Raw genomic sequence first — 14,509 nt, forward strand, 5'->3', positions numbered from 1 at the left:
TTGAGTTTCACAAGGAAGAGGTATTAGAAATCCTGCAGAGTGTGAAAATAGATAAGTCCCTTGGGCTGGATGGGATTTATCCTCGGATCCTCTGGGAAGCCAGGGAGGAGATTGCTGAGCCTTTGGCATTGATCTTTAAATCGTCATTGTCTACAGGAATAGTGCCTGAGGACTGGAGGATAGCAAATGTGGTTCCCCTGTTCAAGAAGGGGAGTAGAGACAACCCTGGTAATTATAGACCAGTGAGCCTTACTTCAGTTGTTGGTAAAATGTTGGAAAAGGTTATAGGAGATAGGATTTATAATCATCTAGAAAAGAATAATTTGATTAGGGATAGTCAGCATGGTTTTGTGAAGGGTAGGTCGTGCCTCACAAACCTTATTGAGTTCTTTGAGAAGGTGACCAAACAGGTAGATGGTTGATGTGATGTATATGGATTTCAGCAAGGCATTTGATAAGGTTCCCCACAGTAGGCTATTGTACAGAATGCAGAGGAATGGGATTGTGGGAGATATAGCAGTTTGGATCAGTAATTGGCTTCCTGAAAGAAGACAGAGGGTGGTGGTTGATGGGAAATGTTCATCCTGGAGTCCAGTTACTCGTGGTGTACCGCAAGGGTTGGTGTTGAGTCCACTGCTGTTCGTCATTTTTATAAATGACCTGGATGAGGGCGTAGAAGGGTGGGTTAGTAAATTCACAGACAACACTAAGGTCAGTGGAGTTGTGGATAGTGATGAAGGATGATGTAGTTACAGAGAGACATAGATAAGCTGCAGAGCTGGGCTGAGAGGTGGCAAATGGAGTTTAATACGGACAAGTGTGAGGTGATTCACTTTGGTCGGAGTAACCGGAATGCAAAGTACTGGGCTAATGGTAAGATTCTTGGTAGTGTAGATGAGCAGAGAGATCTCGGTGTCCAGGTACACAGATCCTTAAAAGTTACCACCCAGGTTGACAGGGTTGTTAAGAAGGCATACAGTGTTTTAGCTTTTATTAATAGAGGGATCAAGTTCTGGAACCAGGAGGTCCTGCTACAGCTGTACAAAACTCTGGTGCGGCCGCACTTGGAGTATTGTGTACAGTTCTGGTTACCGCATTATAAGAAGGATGTCAAAGCTTGGAAAGGGTGCAGAGGAGATTTACTAGGATGTTGCCTGGTATGGAAGGAAAGTCTTATGATGAAAGGCTGAGGGACTTGAGGCTGTTCTTGTTAGAGAGAAGAAGGTTGAGAGGTGACTTAATAGAGACATATAAGATAATCAGAGGGTTAGGTAGGGTGGACAGGGAGAGCCTTTTTCCAAGTATGGTGATGGTGAGCACGAGGGGGCATAGCTTTAAATTGAGGGGTGATAGATACAGGACAGATGTCAGAGGTAGTTTCTTTACTCAGAGAGTAGTAAGGGTATGGAATGCTTTGCCTGCAACGGTAGTAGATTTGCCAACTTTAAGTGCATATAAGTCATCATTGGACAAGCATATGGATGTACGTGGAATAGTGTAGGTTAGATGAGCTTCAGATTGGTATGACAGGTCGGCACAACATCGAGGGCCGAAGGGCCTGTACTGTGCTGTAATGTTCTATGTTCTATAAGATTTGTTTTGAAATGTTTAACCATCATCATACCAATTTGAACCATCTTTCCAACCAAAGTCAGAAATTGGGCTGAATATGGATAATTAACATTTGAACCAAAATTATGCATATGTACTTATAAAAACAAGGTGATTAAGCTTCTTTCAGAAGCTCATGAAGATTGGGAGAGATTTACAAAATTATGAGGGGCATGGATAGGGTAAATAGACAAAGTCTTTTCCCTGGGGTGGGGGAGTCCAGAACTAGAGGGCATAGGTTTAGGGTGAGAGGGGAAAGATATAAAAGAGACCTAAGGGGCAACTTTTTCACGCAGAGGGTGGTACGTGTATGGAATGAGCTGCCAGAGGAAGTGGTGGAGGTTGATACAATTGCAACATTTAAAAGGCATCTGGATGGATATATGAATAGAAAAGATGTGGGCCGGATGCTGGCTGGTGGGACTAGATTGGGTTGGGACGTCTGATCAGCATGGATGGGTTGGACTGAAGGGTCTGTTTCCGTGCTGTACATCTCAATGACTCTATGAGATGTTTCAGCTTTTCCAGCACCTTCCCTTTAGTGATGGTCATTACGTTCACCTCTGCCTTCTGACCTTCTTGAAGTTCTGGCATACTGCTGATGTTTTCCACTGAGTGATATAAAATACCTTTTCAGTTCCATCACCATTTCTTTGATCGCCATTACTCCTTCTCCAGCCTCATTTTTATGCAAGCCCATATCCACTCTTGCCTCTCTTAACTGTTATGTATCTGAAAAACCTCTTGCAATCTTCTTTTATATAACAAGCTAGCTTGCCCTGACATTTCATCTTCTGCTGGTTTTTAAAAGCTTCCCAATCCTCTGGCTTCCCACTAATCTTCACCATATTTTCATACTTCCTGTACTTATCCCAATATCAAAACAGTATTACAGTGTATTCCAATCAGAAAACTGTCAGATTCTCAGTACCATCTCTTCCTCAGCGCTGACCTTCCAACAGGACAGCTGTCCCTCAGTACCAATTCCCACAAATATACAGTCAGTGCGCCCTCGTCACTGACTTTCTGACCTTGTCGTGCTCCATCAGTGTTGAACCTTTGAGAACAGTGTTCCCTCAATGCTAATCCTTGACAGTGGAGCAATCCCCCAAAAATCAGCCTCCAGCAATGCTGCTCTCTCTCAATACATCCAAGCAAATGAATTTGGAGTAGAAAAAGATCATTCGGCCCTTAAGCTTGCTCTGCCATTCAATAAGATCATGGCCAATCTGTTTGCGTTTTGAATTTTACATCTTCATCAATGTCCTATAACCCATGATTCCCTTATCTCAATCTTTTACAATTTATATCAATGAGGACTTATATCCTTCCTATAGCAGGGTGGCAAGAACTACACTAAGTACAGAAGAAGCCTCACCCATGTCCTGTATAACCTCAACATGGCATCCCAACTCCTATACTCAAAGGTCTGAGCAATGAAGGCAAGCATACCAAGTGCCTTCTTATCCACCGTGAATGCCAGTGATGCCAGTGATGCAGATTTCAAATAATTATAAGCCTGACGCCTTGGTCTCTCTGTTCTATGGCTCTATCTATTAAATTGGAGAGGCTTCAGAAAGATGTATGAGATGTTGCTGAGAATGGAGAGTTTGAGTTAAAAAAATAGGCTTGGAATTTTTCCACTGGAGTGGAGGAGTTTGAGGGTGACCTTACAGAGGTTCATAAAATTATGAGGGGCATTATGGTGAATAGCAAAGGTCATTTCCCTCAGGTGGGTGTGTTCAAAACTAAGAGGTGTATTTTTATGGTAAGGGGATTCTCAGTCTAGACATTATCTGCGAAAGTGCCCAAAGTGTAACTCAAACCTGCAATATTTTAACCCAGAGCTATGAATGCTATCAGTGATCCAGAGTATGGTTCATGCAAATTTCAAAATGCTTTCTGGGAGAAGCTCAATGGACCACTCTCTTTACTTGTCCACTTCCTCTGGTCACAGTCATTTTGGATTGTTAAATGGAGTTTGAAGTATTCATCCATAGCTTAATGCATTGATTATTCACACCCACAGAGCAAATATATACTGCATTGAATGTCATCAAGATATTGTTGACCCCAGGCGAATTAAGAAGTGTGGATGCAAAAGAAGTGAGTATTTCTAACTGCATCATTACAATGCCTCAGAGTGCTTCACAGCTAATTGAATACTGATTAACTGCAGTCACGTATGAGGAGAGATTGACTCGTTAGGGTTGTTTACGCTAGAGTTTGGATGAATGAGGAGGGATTTCACAGAGACCTGTAAAATTCGAAGGACTCGATAGGGTAGATGCAGGCAGGATGTTCCCGATGGTGGGTGTGTCCATCAGGGGTCACAGTCTGGGGATTCATGGTAGACCATTTAGGACGGAGATGGGAGACATTTCTTCACCCAAACAGTGGTGAGCCTGTGGAATTCATTATCATAGGAAGTAGTTGATGTCAAAACATTGAATGTATTCAACAGGTGGCCAGATGTAACACTTGGAGTGAATGGGATCAAAAGGTATGGCGAGATGGCAGGATTATATCATTGGGTTGGACAATCAACCATGATCATGATGAATGGTGAACCAAGCTCTCAGGGCTGAATGGCCTCCTCCTATCTTCTGTGTCTCTATGAACATATATGAAACAGTACAGCCAATGTAAGTCTGGAGAGATTCTAGGACGAGCAACAACTAGGCAATCTGTCAAGCAACGTTCCAGTCTGGCATCTGACTTGTCTGGTCATAACATCTGCTAGGCGTTACCAACACTGGGTCATTGAAAGTGTGACTCCAGCGGTATTACACTGGAAGTGTCAGCATAGATAATGTGCTCACGTTTCTGGAATGGGATTTGAATCTAGTGGGCGGCACGGTGGCACAGTGGTTAGCACTGCTGCCTCACAGCGTCAGAGACCCGGGTTCAGTTCCCGCCTCAGGCGACTGACTGTGTGGAGTTTGCACGTTCTCCCCGTGTCTGCGTGGGTTTCCTCCGGGTGCTCCGGTTTCCTCCCACAATCCAAAGATGTGCAGGTCAGGTGAATTGGCCATGCTAAATTGCCCGTAGTGTTAGGTAAGGGGTAAATGTATGGGTGGGTTGCGCTTCGGCGGGGCGGTGTGGACTTGTTGGGCCGAAGGGCCTGTTTCCACACTGTAAGTAATCTAATCTAATCTTCTGTTTTAGCATTGAGAATTCTAAGTATTGAGTGTGTGTGAGGATGAATGGGTGTTTAGGAGTGTAGGTTTGTCTGGGTATGTGGGTTAGTGTCACAGACGATATGAAAGTAATTAGAGTCATAGAGTCAAACATACAGAAACAGATTCTTTGCAGGGCAGCACAGTAGCTCAGTGGTTAGCACTCCTACCTCACAGTGCCAGGGACCTGGGTTTGATTCCAGTTTTGTCTGTCTGGGTTTCCTCTCGGTGCTCCGGTTTCCTTCCACAGTCCAAAGATGTGCAGGTTAGGTGCATTGGCCATGGTGAAAACCCCAGGTGGAGTTACAGGGATAGGCTGGGAGGCTGGGTCTGGTGGGATGCTCTTCGGAGAGTTGGCGCAGACTCAATAGGCTGAATGACCTCTTTCCACACTATGATTCTATGCTATGCAGTGTTCATTGACCGCTGCTATCAAATCATTCTTTCTCATTTATTAGTAACCAGTTTGAGACATACATTCTTTTCCTCGCTCTATGAAACCCACTCCTCCCCTCCCAACCCAAAATTCAGGGTGTGATGCATTCACAGTAGAATGTTTGTCTTGCAATGCAGTTGAGAGGGATTGCATGTCATAACTTCTTGTTTTAGAAAGGCTTATTACTAGCTACTCTGGGGAAGCTCATATAGATCATCTTGGTGAGCTACATGAGAGAGATTTGTGGGCACATCATTTCTGGTCCCTTCATTCGGTTGCCAAGTTGCTTTGGAAATGGGCAAATCACTCATTGCTATGGTGAACTGAGGTTGATTGACATGTGCTTAATATGTGGTCCCCCCAGCTTCCAAACACATGAAAGTGGATCAGGAAGCTTTTCTTTCTTACCAGGTTTAAGGCCTGGCTGGCCATCATCTACAATACTATGTTTCTGATGCCCATCATTGTTATGGCTTCATGAATGAATTCACATTAAACACAAGCTTACTTCCTTTTGAAGAAAATGGCTAACAATTATTGAGCCCGTATAAACTGAGAAACCATTGCCATAAGAGTGTCAGCTTTCTTAGTCACTGAAGTTTGTGTAGTGAAGAAATAGAAAAGTTTTTGGAAGGGCTGACTTAATGAGAAACTTAGATAGCATGGTGTTGCTACACATCTGCTGCCTTTGTGCTTCAGGTTTGCAGAAGGTCAAGGTTTTGCATTGACATGTTTGTGCAGTTCATTCAGCAAGTAGGACACTCTGTAGTGGAACAACTCTTAGATAACTGGACAGTAAAATATGCTGGAGTCAGGTCGTTGGAAATAAAAGAACTTGATTCTTTTACATCCTGTTCCTGAGTGACTGTGAGTTCAGCTTTGTGCATCCTGGGCGTGAGCTCCACATGTTCTGAAATCCTAGTTCTGTTGAGGAGTATTGAGGGAGCTTTCTCAATCCCATGCTGAATCTGCCTTGCCAGTGTTTGATGGGAACAATTCGAGAGAATTTCATTTCAGAAGGAAAAGAGTAGACAGAACTTTAAGTTCAGTTTAAGAAGAGTAGAAGGAGCTTTATTCTGTATCAAAGCCCATGTTGCTCCTGTCCTGGGAGTGTTCGACAGGGGACAGCTGTGTAGAGAAAGCTTTACTTTGTATCCTACCCAGTATTGTCCCTGTCCTGACTGTACTTCGTGGAGACAGAGATTTTATTATCAGTTTAAAATAATAGAAGGAGCTTTGTTCTGTATGTTACCCCATGCTGTCCCTGTCCTGGGAGTGTCTGAGAGGGACAGTATTGTGGAAGCTTTACTTTCAGTTTATTTTCAATGTAAAGGAGTAGAATAGGTTTTACTATGTACCTGACTGCTGAGGTTCTGGCCTTGGGAACATTCGACCAGCTAGTGTTGTGGGAACTTCGAACTCTGAACATAAACCATGTTGTAACTTCCCAAAGAGTTTTCTTCGAATTCAGTCATGGGATGTGGTTCACTGGCTGGGCCAGCATTTGTAGCACATCACTATTTGCCATTAAGAATGCGATGGTGAATTGCATTAACTGGCACAAAATAAAACAGGAAAGGTATTTCGAGAAGGGATAAATGAGGGATAAATTAGGTCCAAGGAAAGGCCATTCAAACTGGCCAGAAAACTGAGGGTTCGAAGCAGTTGGGATTTCAGCAAATGTGGAAAAAAGGGTTGATTAATAAACCAAAAAGAGAGCTACTCAAAATGGAGAGCTGTGACCAGTGGGTGTTCCACAGGGATCCGTGCTGGGACCACTGTTGTTTGTGATATATGTATATAAATGATTTGGAGGAAGGTATCGGTTGCCTGATTAGATGACACGAAGATTGGTGGAGTAGCAGATAGTGAAGGGGACTGTCAGAGAATACAGCAGAATATAGATAGGTTGGAGAGTTAGCCAGAGAAATTGCAGATGGAGTTCAATCCAGGCAAATGCGAAGTGATGCATTTTGGAAGACCCAATTCAAGAGCAAACTATACAGTAAATGGAAAAGTCCTGGGGAAAGTTGACATACAGAGAGATATGGGCGTTCAGGTCCATTGTTCCCTGAAAGTGGCAACGCAGGTCAGTAAAGTGGTCAAGAAGGCATACAGCATGCTTTCCTCCATTGGACGGGGTACTGAATACAAGAGTTGGCAGGTCATGTTACAGTTGTATAGGACTTTGGTTTGGCCGCATTTGGAACACTACATACAGTTTGGTCGCCACATTACCAAAATCATGTGGATGCTTTGGAGAGGGTGCAGAGGAGGTTCACCAGGATGTCGCCTGGTATGGAGGGTGCTAACTATGAAGAGAGATTGAGTAGATTAGCACTATTTTCATTAGAAAGACGGAGGTTGCGGGGAGACCTGATTGAGGTCTACAAAATCATGAGAGGCACGGACAGGGTGGAGAGCAAGAAGCTTTTTCCCCAGAGTGGAGGACTCAATTACTAGGGGTGACGTGTTCAAGGTGAGAGGGAAAATGTTTAGGAGAGATATGTGTGGTAAGTTCTTTACGCAAAGGGTGGTGGGGGCCTAGAACGCGTTGCCAGTGGAAGTGGTAGGTGCAGGAACGATATCATCATTTAAGATGTATCTGGACAGATACATGAATGGGCAGGGAGCAGAGGGATACAGATCCTTAGAAAATAGGCGCAGGTTCAGATAGAGGATATGGATTGGTGCAGGCTTGAAGGACCTGTTCCTATGCTGTAACTTTCTTTGTTTTTAGTTCTAAAGCTTCGGTCTTCTGTTGGCTTCATGATTCTCTTCAGTCTTTCTTTTCCTTTCTAGCATACGACAATGAAAAGCTTCATTATTCTGTGATCCGAAGCCAGTCGTTGGGAGTGCTGCCAAGGCAGGGTGCATCCCTTGAAAAGTAAGCCAGATACCCAGCCTCACAATCTGATACCGCTGTTGTCCACCCCACAACTCAGGGCATATGTCCCTCTAACTCGGTCTGAATTTACCTTTTCGTGCTTTGATCTCCAGCTTATAGACACAGGCAGTGATAATAATGTTCAGATACACTGAGATTTATTTTCTGTGGCACCAAGTTATATTTCTGCCAGGACCCATGACAAAACAAAAAAAAACTGTCTATGAGGCACTCAAATATCTGTCTGTCCATTTGATCATTGGCACATTGACTTTCCTTAGTTTACCAGTGGAGGACTCATGCCAAGATCTGAAGACATGTGAGGAGGGCTTAAAAATCAAAGCACAGAGAAGTGAACTAATCTTCAGCCATTCATCTGAATTCGGATATCCTGGGGCAGATTTTCCAAGAAGTGGCAATCTCAGCAATTTGCTAGTTGGGTGCCTGGGAAGTTGGATGCCTGATGGGTAGGAGGAGGTTGACATGTAAGTAAACAGAGTGCCAGGTGGGGCAGGGTGCCATGAGGAGAAGGGTGGTGAGGATGTCAAGTAGCTAGGGGTAAGGTGCAGGGTGCAAGGGACCAGGTAAATGGTGCAGTATTTCGAGGAGGTCAGATTTTGAAAAATCAGGTCTGGAGGTGTGGGCTTTGAGTCCAAGGTAGATAACAGGTCTTCAGATTCCAACGGATGAAGTGGGGAAGGGATGCTTCGGGTCTGAAGCAGTGTAAGGGTGTTAGGTCCAGAACAGGAGAGGGGTGTGTCTGCTACCGGACGTGTCAGGTCTGGGACTGGAGAATGTAATGGGTCTGGGGGAGGTGTAGTTGTTGCTGTGTGAGTTAAGAATGGGGTCACTTGTACAGTTACTTAGGAGTTAGACTGTGTTTTTAAACTGACTAACATTTCCTGAGTAACTATTGACTTAATTTCTTTGGAAGGCACTGAATTGTTTCATTTAAAGAGAGACTTTTGGAGAGGCCCAGGCAGAAGGGAATGATCCATCAGAATTTTCAGTTGTCCAGACTACTCCTTCAGAGTCTTCGGTAAATGGGATTCAACAGGTTACCAATGCGTGTCTCCCATCAATGCTGAAACAATACCTGTTTTATGATTGGGAAATCTGACCAACTCCTGTGCCTACTTTTGAATTTGTTTTAATTCAAGTAATGAGACAAACGTAAAACTTGAAACAACTTACGGAGGAAAGTTTGTCAGATTTGACGGGTGACACTTGGTGAGACTGAGGAGAAGCAGCTCTACCCAAGGGAGGTGAATATATTTAGAGTGTGACGTTTACACAGGAGAGCTTCCATGATAACTTGCTCATAGAAATATGGATTACAAATAGATGAAAGGTGTTTTGTTTTAATATTTTGTGAAACTGAAGATTCAGAATACATTTCCATTATTCTGACTACAAATAAATAATTATGAATTTAATCATTCATTACGTCAGTACTGACCCTCTGACAGTGTAGCACTCCCTCAGTACTGACCCTCTGACAGTGCAGCACTCCCTCAGCACTGACCCTCTGACAGTGCAGCACTCCCTCAGTACTGACCCTCTGACAGTGCAGCACTCCCTCAGTACTGACCCTCTGACAGTGTAGCACTCCCTCAGTACTGACCCTCTGACAGTGTAGCACTCCCTCAGTACTGACCCTCTGACAGTGTAGCACTCCCTCAGTACTGACCCTCTGACAGTGCAGCACTCCCTCAGTACTGACCCTCTGACAGTGTAGCACTCCCTCAGTACTGACCCTCTGACAGTGTAGCACTCCCTCAGTACTGACCCTCTGACAGTGTAGCACTCCCTCAGCACTGACCCTCTGACAGTGCAGCACTCCCTCACTACTCATCCTTCGACAGGATAGAGCTCCCTCAGTATTGACCCTCTGACAGTGTGGCGTTCCTGAGGATTGACCCTCTGACACTGTAGCACTCTCTCAGTAACTACCACTCGCACAGTGTAACATTCCCTCAGTAACAACTCTAACACTACAGTGCTCCCTTAGTAGTGCACTGAGACTTTTTGCCCGAAATGTGTGATGTAGCCTGAGAAGTTGAAGTTGAACTTATAATTTCATGAGTTACAGTTGAGATCGCTTCTCATTGGGGCCCAGTTGTTGCAGAACACTATCTTTCAAAATGATCTGTTAGTTCCCTGGCCTCCTAATTCACATTTTCAAATAAAGAAGTGGGTTGTATGGCACTGATTATTCATCCTCTAGAACTGTGAGGCCCATAATTTGCCTAAGTACTGACATAGAGTGCAGAAATACTTCATATTGAATCTGCTTATTGTTTAGTCGTCAGCTCACATTGCAGACAGCAGTCCCGCCACAATCCATTGTAAACAGTATTTTTCATGACAAGCTTACAATAGGTTTGATGTCAAATATCCCTAACTAATAGAATTTACAACGGTGCCTGCCAGCGATGACAGATTATTTGGAACACGTTCATGGAAGCTTAAAAAACATTTCATCAAGAACAGAAACAAAAAAATACAGTTTGGAAAGGAGACAAACTGTCCAGCACCCCCTCCTCTCCCCCACCACAGCTTAAATTCTTTCCTTCTCTCCTCCAAATTCTCCTGCCACTATCCCCAATCTTTTACTGTCATCACTCTGTCCAGTCTGTCCCTCCCACTCTCTTTCCCCAATCCCTCTTGTACTCTCACTCTCCTAGCAAAGGTGAAGTTCAAACCTGCGCTCACAAACTGAGAGTTTTGGCTCCATCAGAATCAGGACACGAAAAGTTATTGGGAACCTGAGGCCTGGATAACATCAACAATCTAATCTATATTCAACAGTTTTCTTTCCTTTGGCTTCTGTTTCAGCTGGGGTTCCTACAATTCTGGTTAAATACTCAAATTCACATCCTCCTGTTACGCAGCCATTCATCTCCCAATTGGACTGCTGCAAAATCACCACATATTTTCATCTGGTTTTAGCTCTTCTCCCCCTTCTTCCTGGGAATCCCAGCTCCACATCCACCTGACTACATCTCCTCCTTCTCTCTGCAGTAGATAACCATGTCATTTCAATCTCTCCTCGGCTACATTGTTTGAAGCTTCCTTAATCTCCATTGACCACCTGTATACAGAATCGCAGAACTGTTATGGCAAAGAAAGAGGCCTTTCAGTCCCAGCTGCCTGCTTCAGTTCTCAAAAGAGCTGTCCATTTAATACCATTCTGCCTTCTTCCCTTGACCTTGCACAATGTTCCTTTTCATTTTTTTTTATCTGACTGGAACGTTAATCCTCCAGCTATATCTTATTTTTACCTTATTCTTTAAACACTGCAATGTGAAAGTAATGCAACTACTTTCCTTTTTATTCCTCTTCAGTGTCTAAGATTTGTACTTTGGTACTTGTACCTAAAATGGCACCATAAGAGGTGACATTGTGCAACTTTTCACTCTAATCCTGTACTTCTGTACTTGAGTACATGTAACAATAAAGGATATTCTAATCCTAGTTACTTTTAAATGCCTTAATTCAAGCTGCCTCCACAACATAGGTTAGGTGCATTAGTAAGGGGTAAATGTAGGGGAATGGGTCTGGGTGGGTTACTCTTCGGAGGGTTGGTGTGGACTTGTTGGGCCGAAGGACCTGTTTCCACAATGGCAGGATTGTATTAAAAAAAGTTATTGCTGCTCTCTTCTAGATTTTTCCCAAATTTCTGCACTATCTAATAAGGCTGGCCTCACAACTGTCGTATAGACTCTTCCTTTCAGAGTCAGCAATACCTTTCCATTACACAACATGCCACAGCACTTCTTCCAGTTCTTCCAAGTAATGCTGATCTGTTGTTTTATTTCACTGCCTAAACTTCCATCTGAAAGACTAGTCTCCAACAACTCCAGTTTCTCACACAAATTGACCATAAAATTCCATAATGTTATGATCGCTGCTACTTAGGGCCACTATCCACTGTAAGATTCATTCATTGATCCTATTTCATTTCACTTTCCCAAGCACAGTGTCACCTGCCTTCTGATCAGCTCCATGACATAATGTCCTCAGAAACTATCACAAAAATATTGGATGAACTTCTCACTCAGGCTACCTTCACACACAGGTTTTCTTTTCTAGTCCAATCTACATGAAGGATGAAAAGCCCTTGTGATTACTCCCATACTTTTAAAAAAAAACTCCCCATATTCCTTTCTTTATACTCCATTTTATCATGGGATGACCTACAGACCCTGTACACCAACAAGTGACTTCTTACCTTCAAAGTTTTTCACCTATATCCAAACTGTTATCCATCTCCAATGTGCTAATTAACACACCTCGTCTCCACCTTTTCCAAGCCTCCTGTCCTTCCTTCCCTTCAATGTGCAGGTCCCACTCTATGTCATTCTGTAGCTATGTCTGTGCAATAACTGTTACATTGGACAAATTTATTTCTATGTGCACAATAGTTTATCTCTTTCTTCCAAATGCCACTTGCATTCAGACACAGTTTTGTTCTTTTTTTTGTAATCTTTAGCCGTAACTGTTGATTTACTCTTAGATTTGACTCTGTCCTTTCACGACACAATCTGTCATTTCCTATCGTAATAATTTTTTACCTTGTTTTGTCTCTACACTTTAATTCATCACATCTACCCAAACTTAATTCTTTGCTGCACTATTTAGTTTAAACGTTTCTCTTATTCCCTATTGTACAGACTGTCAACAGTACAAACATAACTCAAGGACAGTTCAGACGGACCCAGCAGGACAGTCCCCCTTTCAGCAAAACTGGTGTCAGTCCCCCATGAACTGGAACCACTTCTGCCAAACCAATCTTTGAGCAATGGATCAATTTCTTCCATCATATGAGTTATCTGCGAATTACACAGCTGGCTCAAGTCACTTATTACTGTTCACTCATAGGATGAGGGTGTCACTGGCTGGGCCAGCATTTATTGCCCATCTTCTAATTGCCTTGAGGACAGTTGACAGTCAACCACATTGTTGTGGGTCTGGAATCATATGTAGGCCAGACCAGGGAAGGTCATCGGATTTCCTTCCCTAAAGAACATTGGTTAACCACTTGGGTTTTTGCTGACAATTGGCATTGGTCATCATTAGACTCTTAAATCCAGATTTTTATTCCATTCAAATTCCACCATCTGGCATGGTCAGATTTAAACCCAGGTCTCCAGAACCTGGATTTATGGATTCTTAGTCCTATAATAATAGCCATCACTTCCCTTTCCATCCTTTTACATCAAACAAATATTATGTTTGTGGTGGTGCTTCTTAATCTCCTTATACTGAGTTAAAAATCACACAACACCAGATTATAGTCCAACAGGTTTATGTGGAAGCACTAGCTTTCAGAGCGCTGCTCCTTCATCAGGTGGTAGTGGAGCAGGACCATAAGACACAGAATTTATGGCAAAGGTTTACAGTGTCATGCAGCTGAAATAACACATTGAACAACCTAGATTGTTAAGTTTTTCATCTTTTAGAATTGCTTTGCTGGCTTCGGTTCTTTAATATGTAAATCCCAGAACTTCATTTAAGTCACATTCTCAAGATAACTTCAGGTTTTCAAACAAAATGTGTCATCTCAGCTCAGACAGTGCATAAAAGGTGTGAGGTTAGAGTCTCTCTGTATCCCAATCTTGAATCAGACTGGTTGTATTTCCAAAATGGAATTTACCAAATATTACATGGATTGAATGCCTGCATTGACTACCTGCAGATTGTGCATTTTTTGAGCAAAATAGAGATTCACCCCATAGACTTATATGTGCGCGTGCATGCAGAAGAGAGAGAGAGTGAGAGACAGAGTGAGTGTGTGCGCAAGTGTGAGTACACGTAACAGAGTGTGTGTTTGCATGTGTGAACGCTCGGTAAATTATGGGCGTGATGAGATATAAGCCTGTGAGAGGGTGCGTGCATGGGTGCAAGTGTGAGGGCATGTATGTATGTGTATATGAGAGAGAGCTTGTGTATGAGCAAGGGTCTGTGTTAGTGCGTGAGTATGTAAGTGTGTGTGTGAGGGAAAGTGTATAGTGCAGTATACTGTAGTGTGACATGAACCCAAGGTCCCGGTTGAGGTCATGCCCATGGGTACCGAGCTTAGCTATCAGCCTCTGCCTGGCCACTTTGTGTTGTTGCCTGTCCCGAAGTCCGCCTTGGAGGATGGTCACCTGAAGGTCCGAGGCTGAATGTCCCGGACCGCCGAAGTGTTTCCCAGCCTTTCCAAGGAAGGACGGACATGGAATACGATGACTGGATCCTTCCCCTCCCACTGTCTGTTCCTCTACAGTCCTGATCTCTGGAACTGAGCAGGCAACAAAAGTGTTTGGAATCTTGCTCTTTGCTGCAGAGAACAGTACCTTCACCCCTCCATACACTGGCCTGGATTTCTACTGTTTTCCTTCTTGCTTCACC

General features: G+C 43.4%; 1 protein-coding gene across 1 annotated transcript in view; it reads left to right on the top strand.

The window, feature by feature from the left end:
* Positions 1–14,509, top strand: part of LOC122542962 (calcium-activated potassium channel subunit alpha-1-like) — a 109,033-nt gene that overhangs the window by 45,085 nt on the left and 49,439 nt on the right. Inside the window, exons 19-20 of the mRNA XM_087984288.1 lie at positions 3,641–3,717; positions 8,029–8,113. Of these exons, the coding sequence (XP_087840414.1) occupies positions 3,641–3,717; positions 8,029–8,113 (162 nt within the window). The remainder of the gene's footprint in view (positions 1–3,640; positions 3,718–8,028; positions 8,114–14,509) is intronic.

Source organism: Chiloscyllium plagiosum, unplaced genomic scaffold (genome assembly GCF_037043375.1).
Source record: "Chiloscyllium plagiosum isolate Xiang-an unplaced genomic scaffold, Cpla_swu_hap1 HiC_scaffold_48, whole genome shotgun sequence".
Taxonomy (NCBI): Eukaryota; Metazoa; Chordata; class Chondrichthyes; order Orectolobiformes; family Hemiscylliidae; genus Chiloscyllium; species Chiloscyllium plagiosum.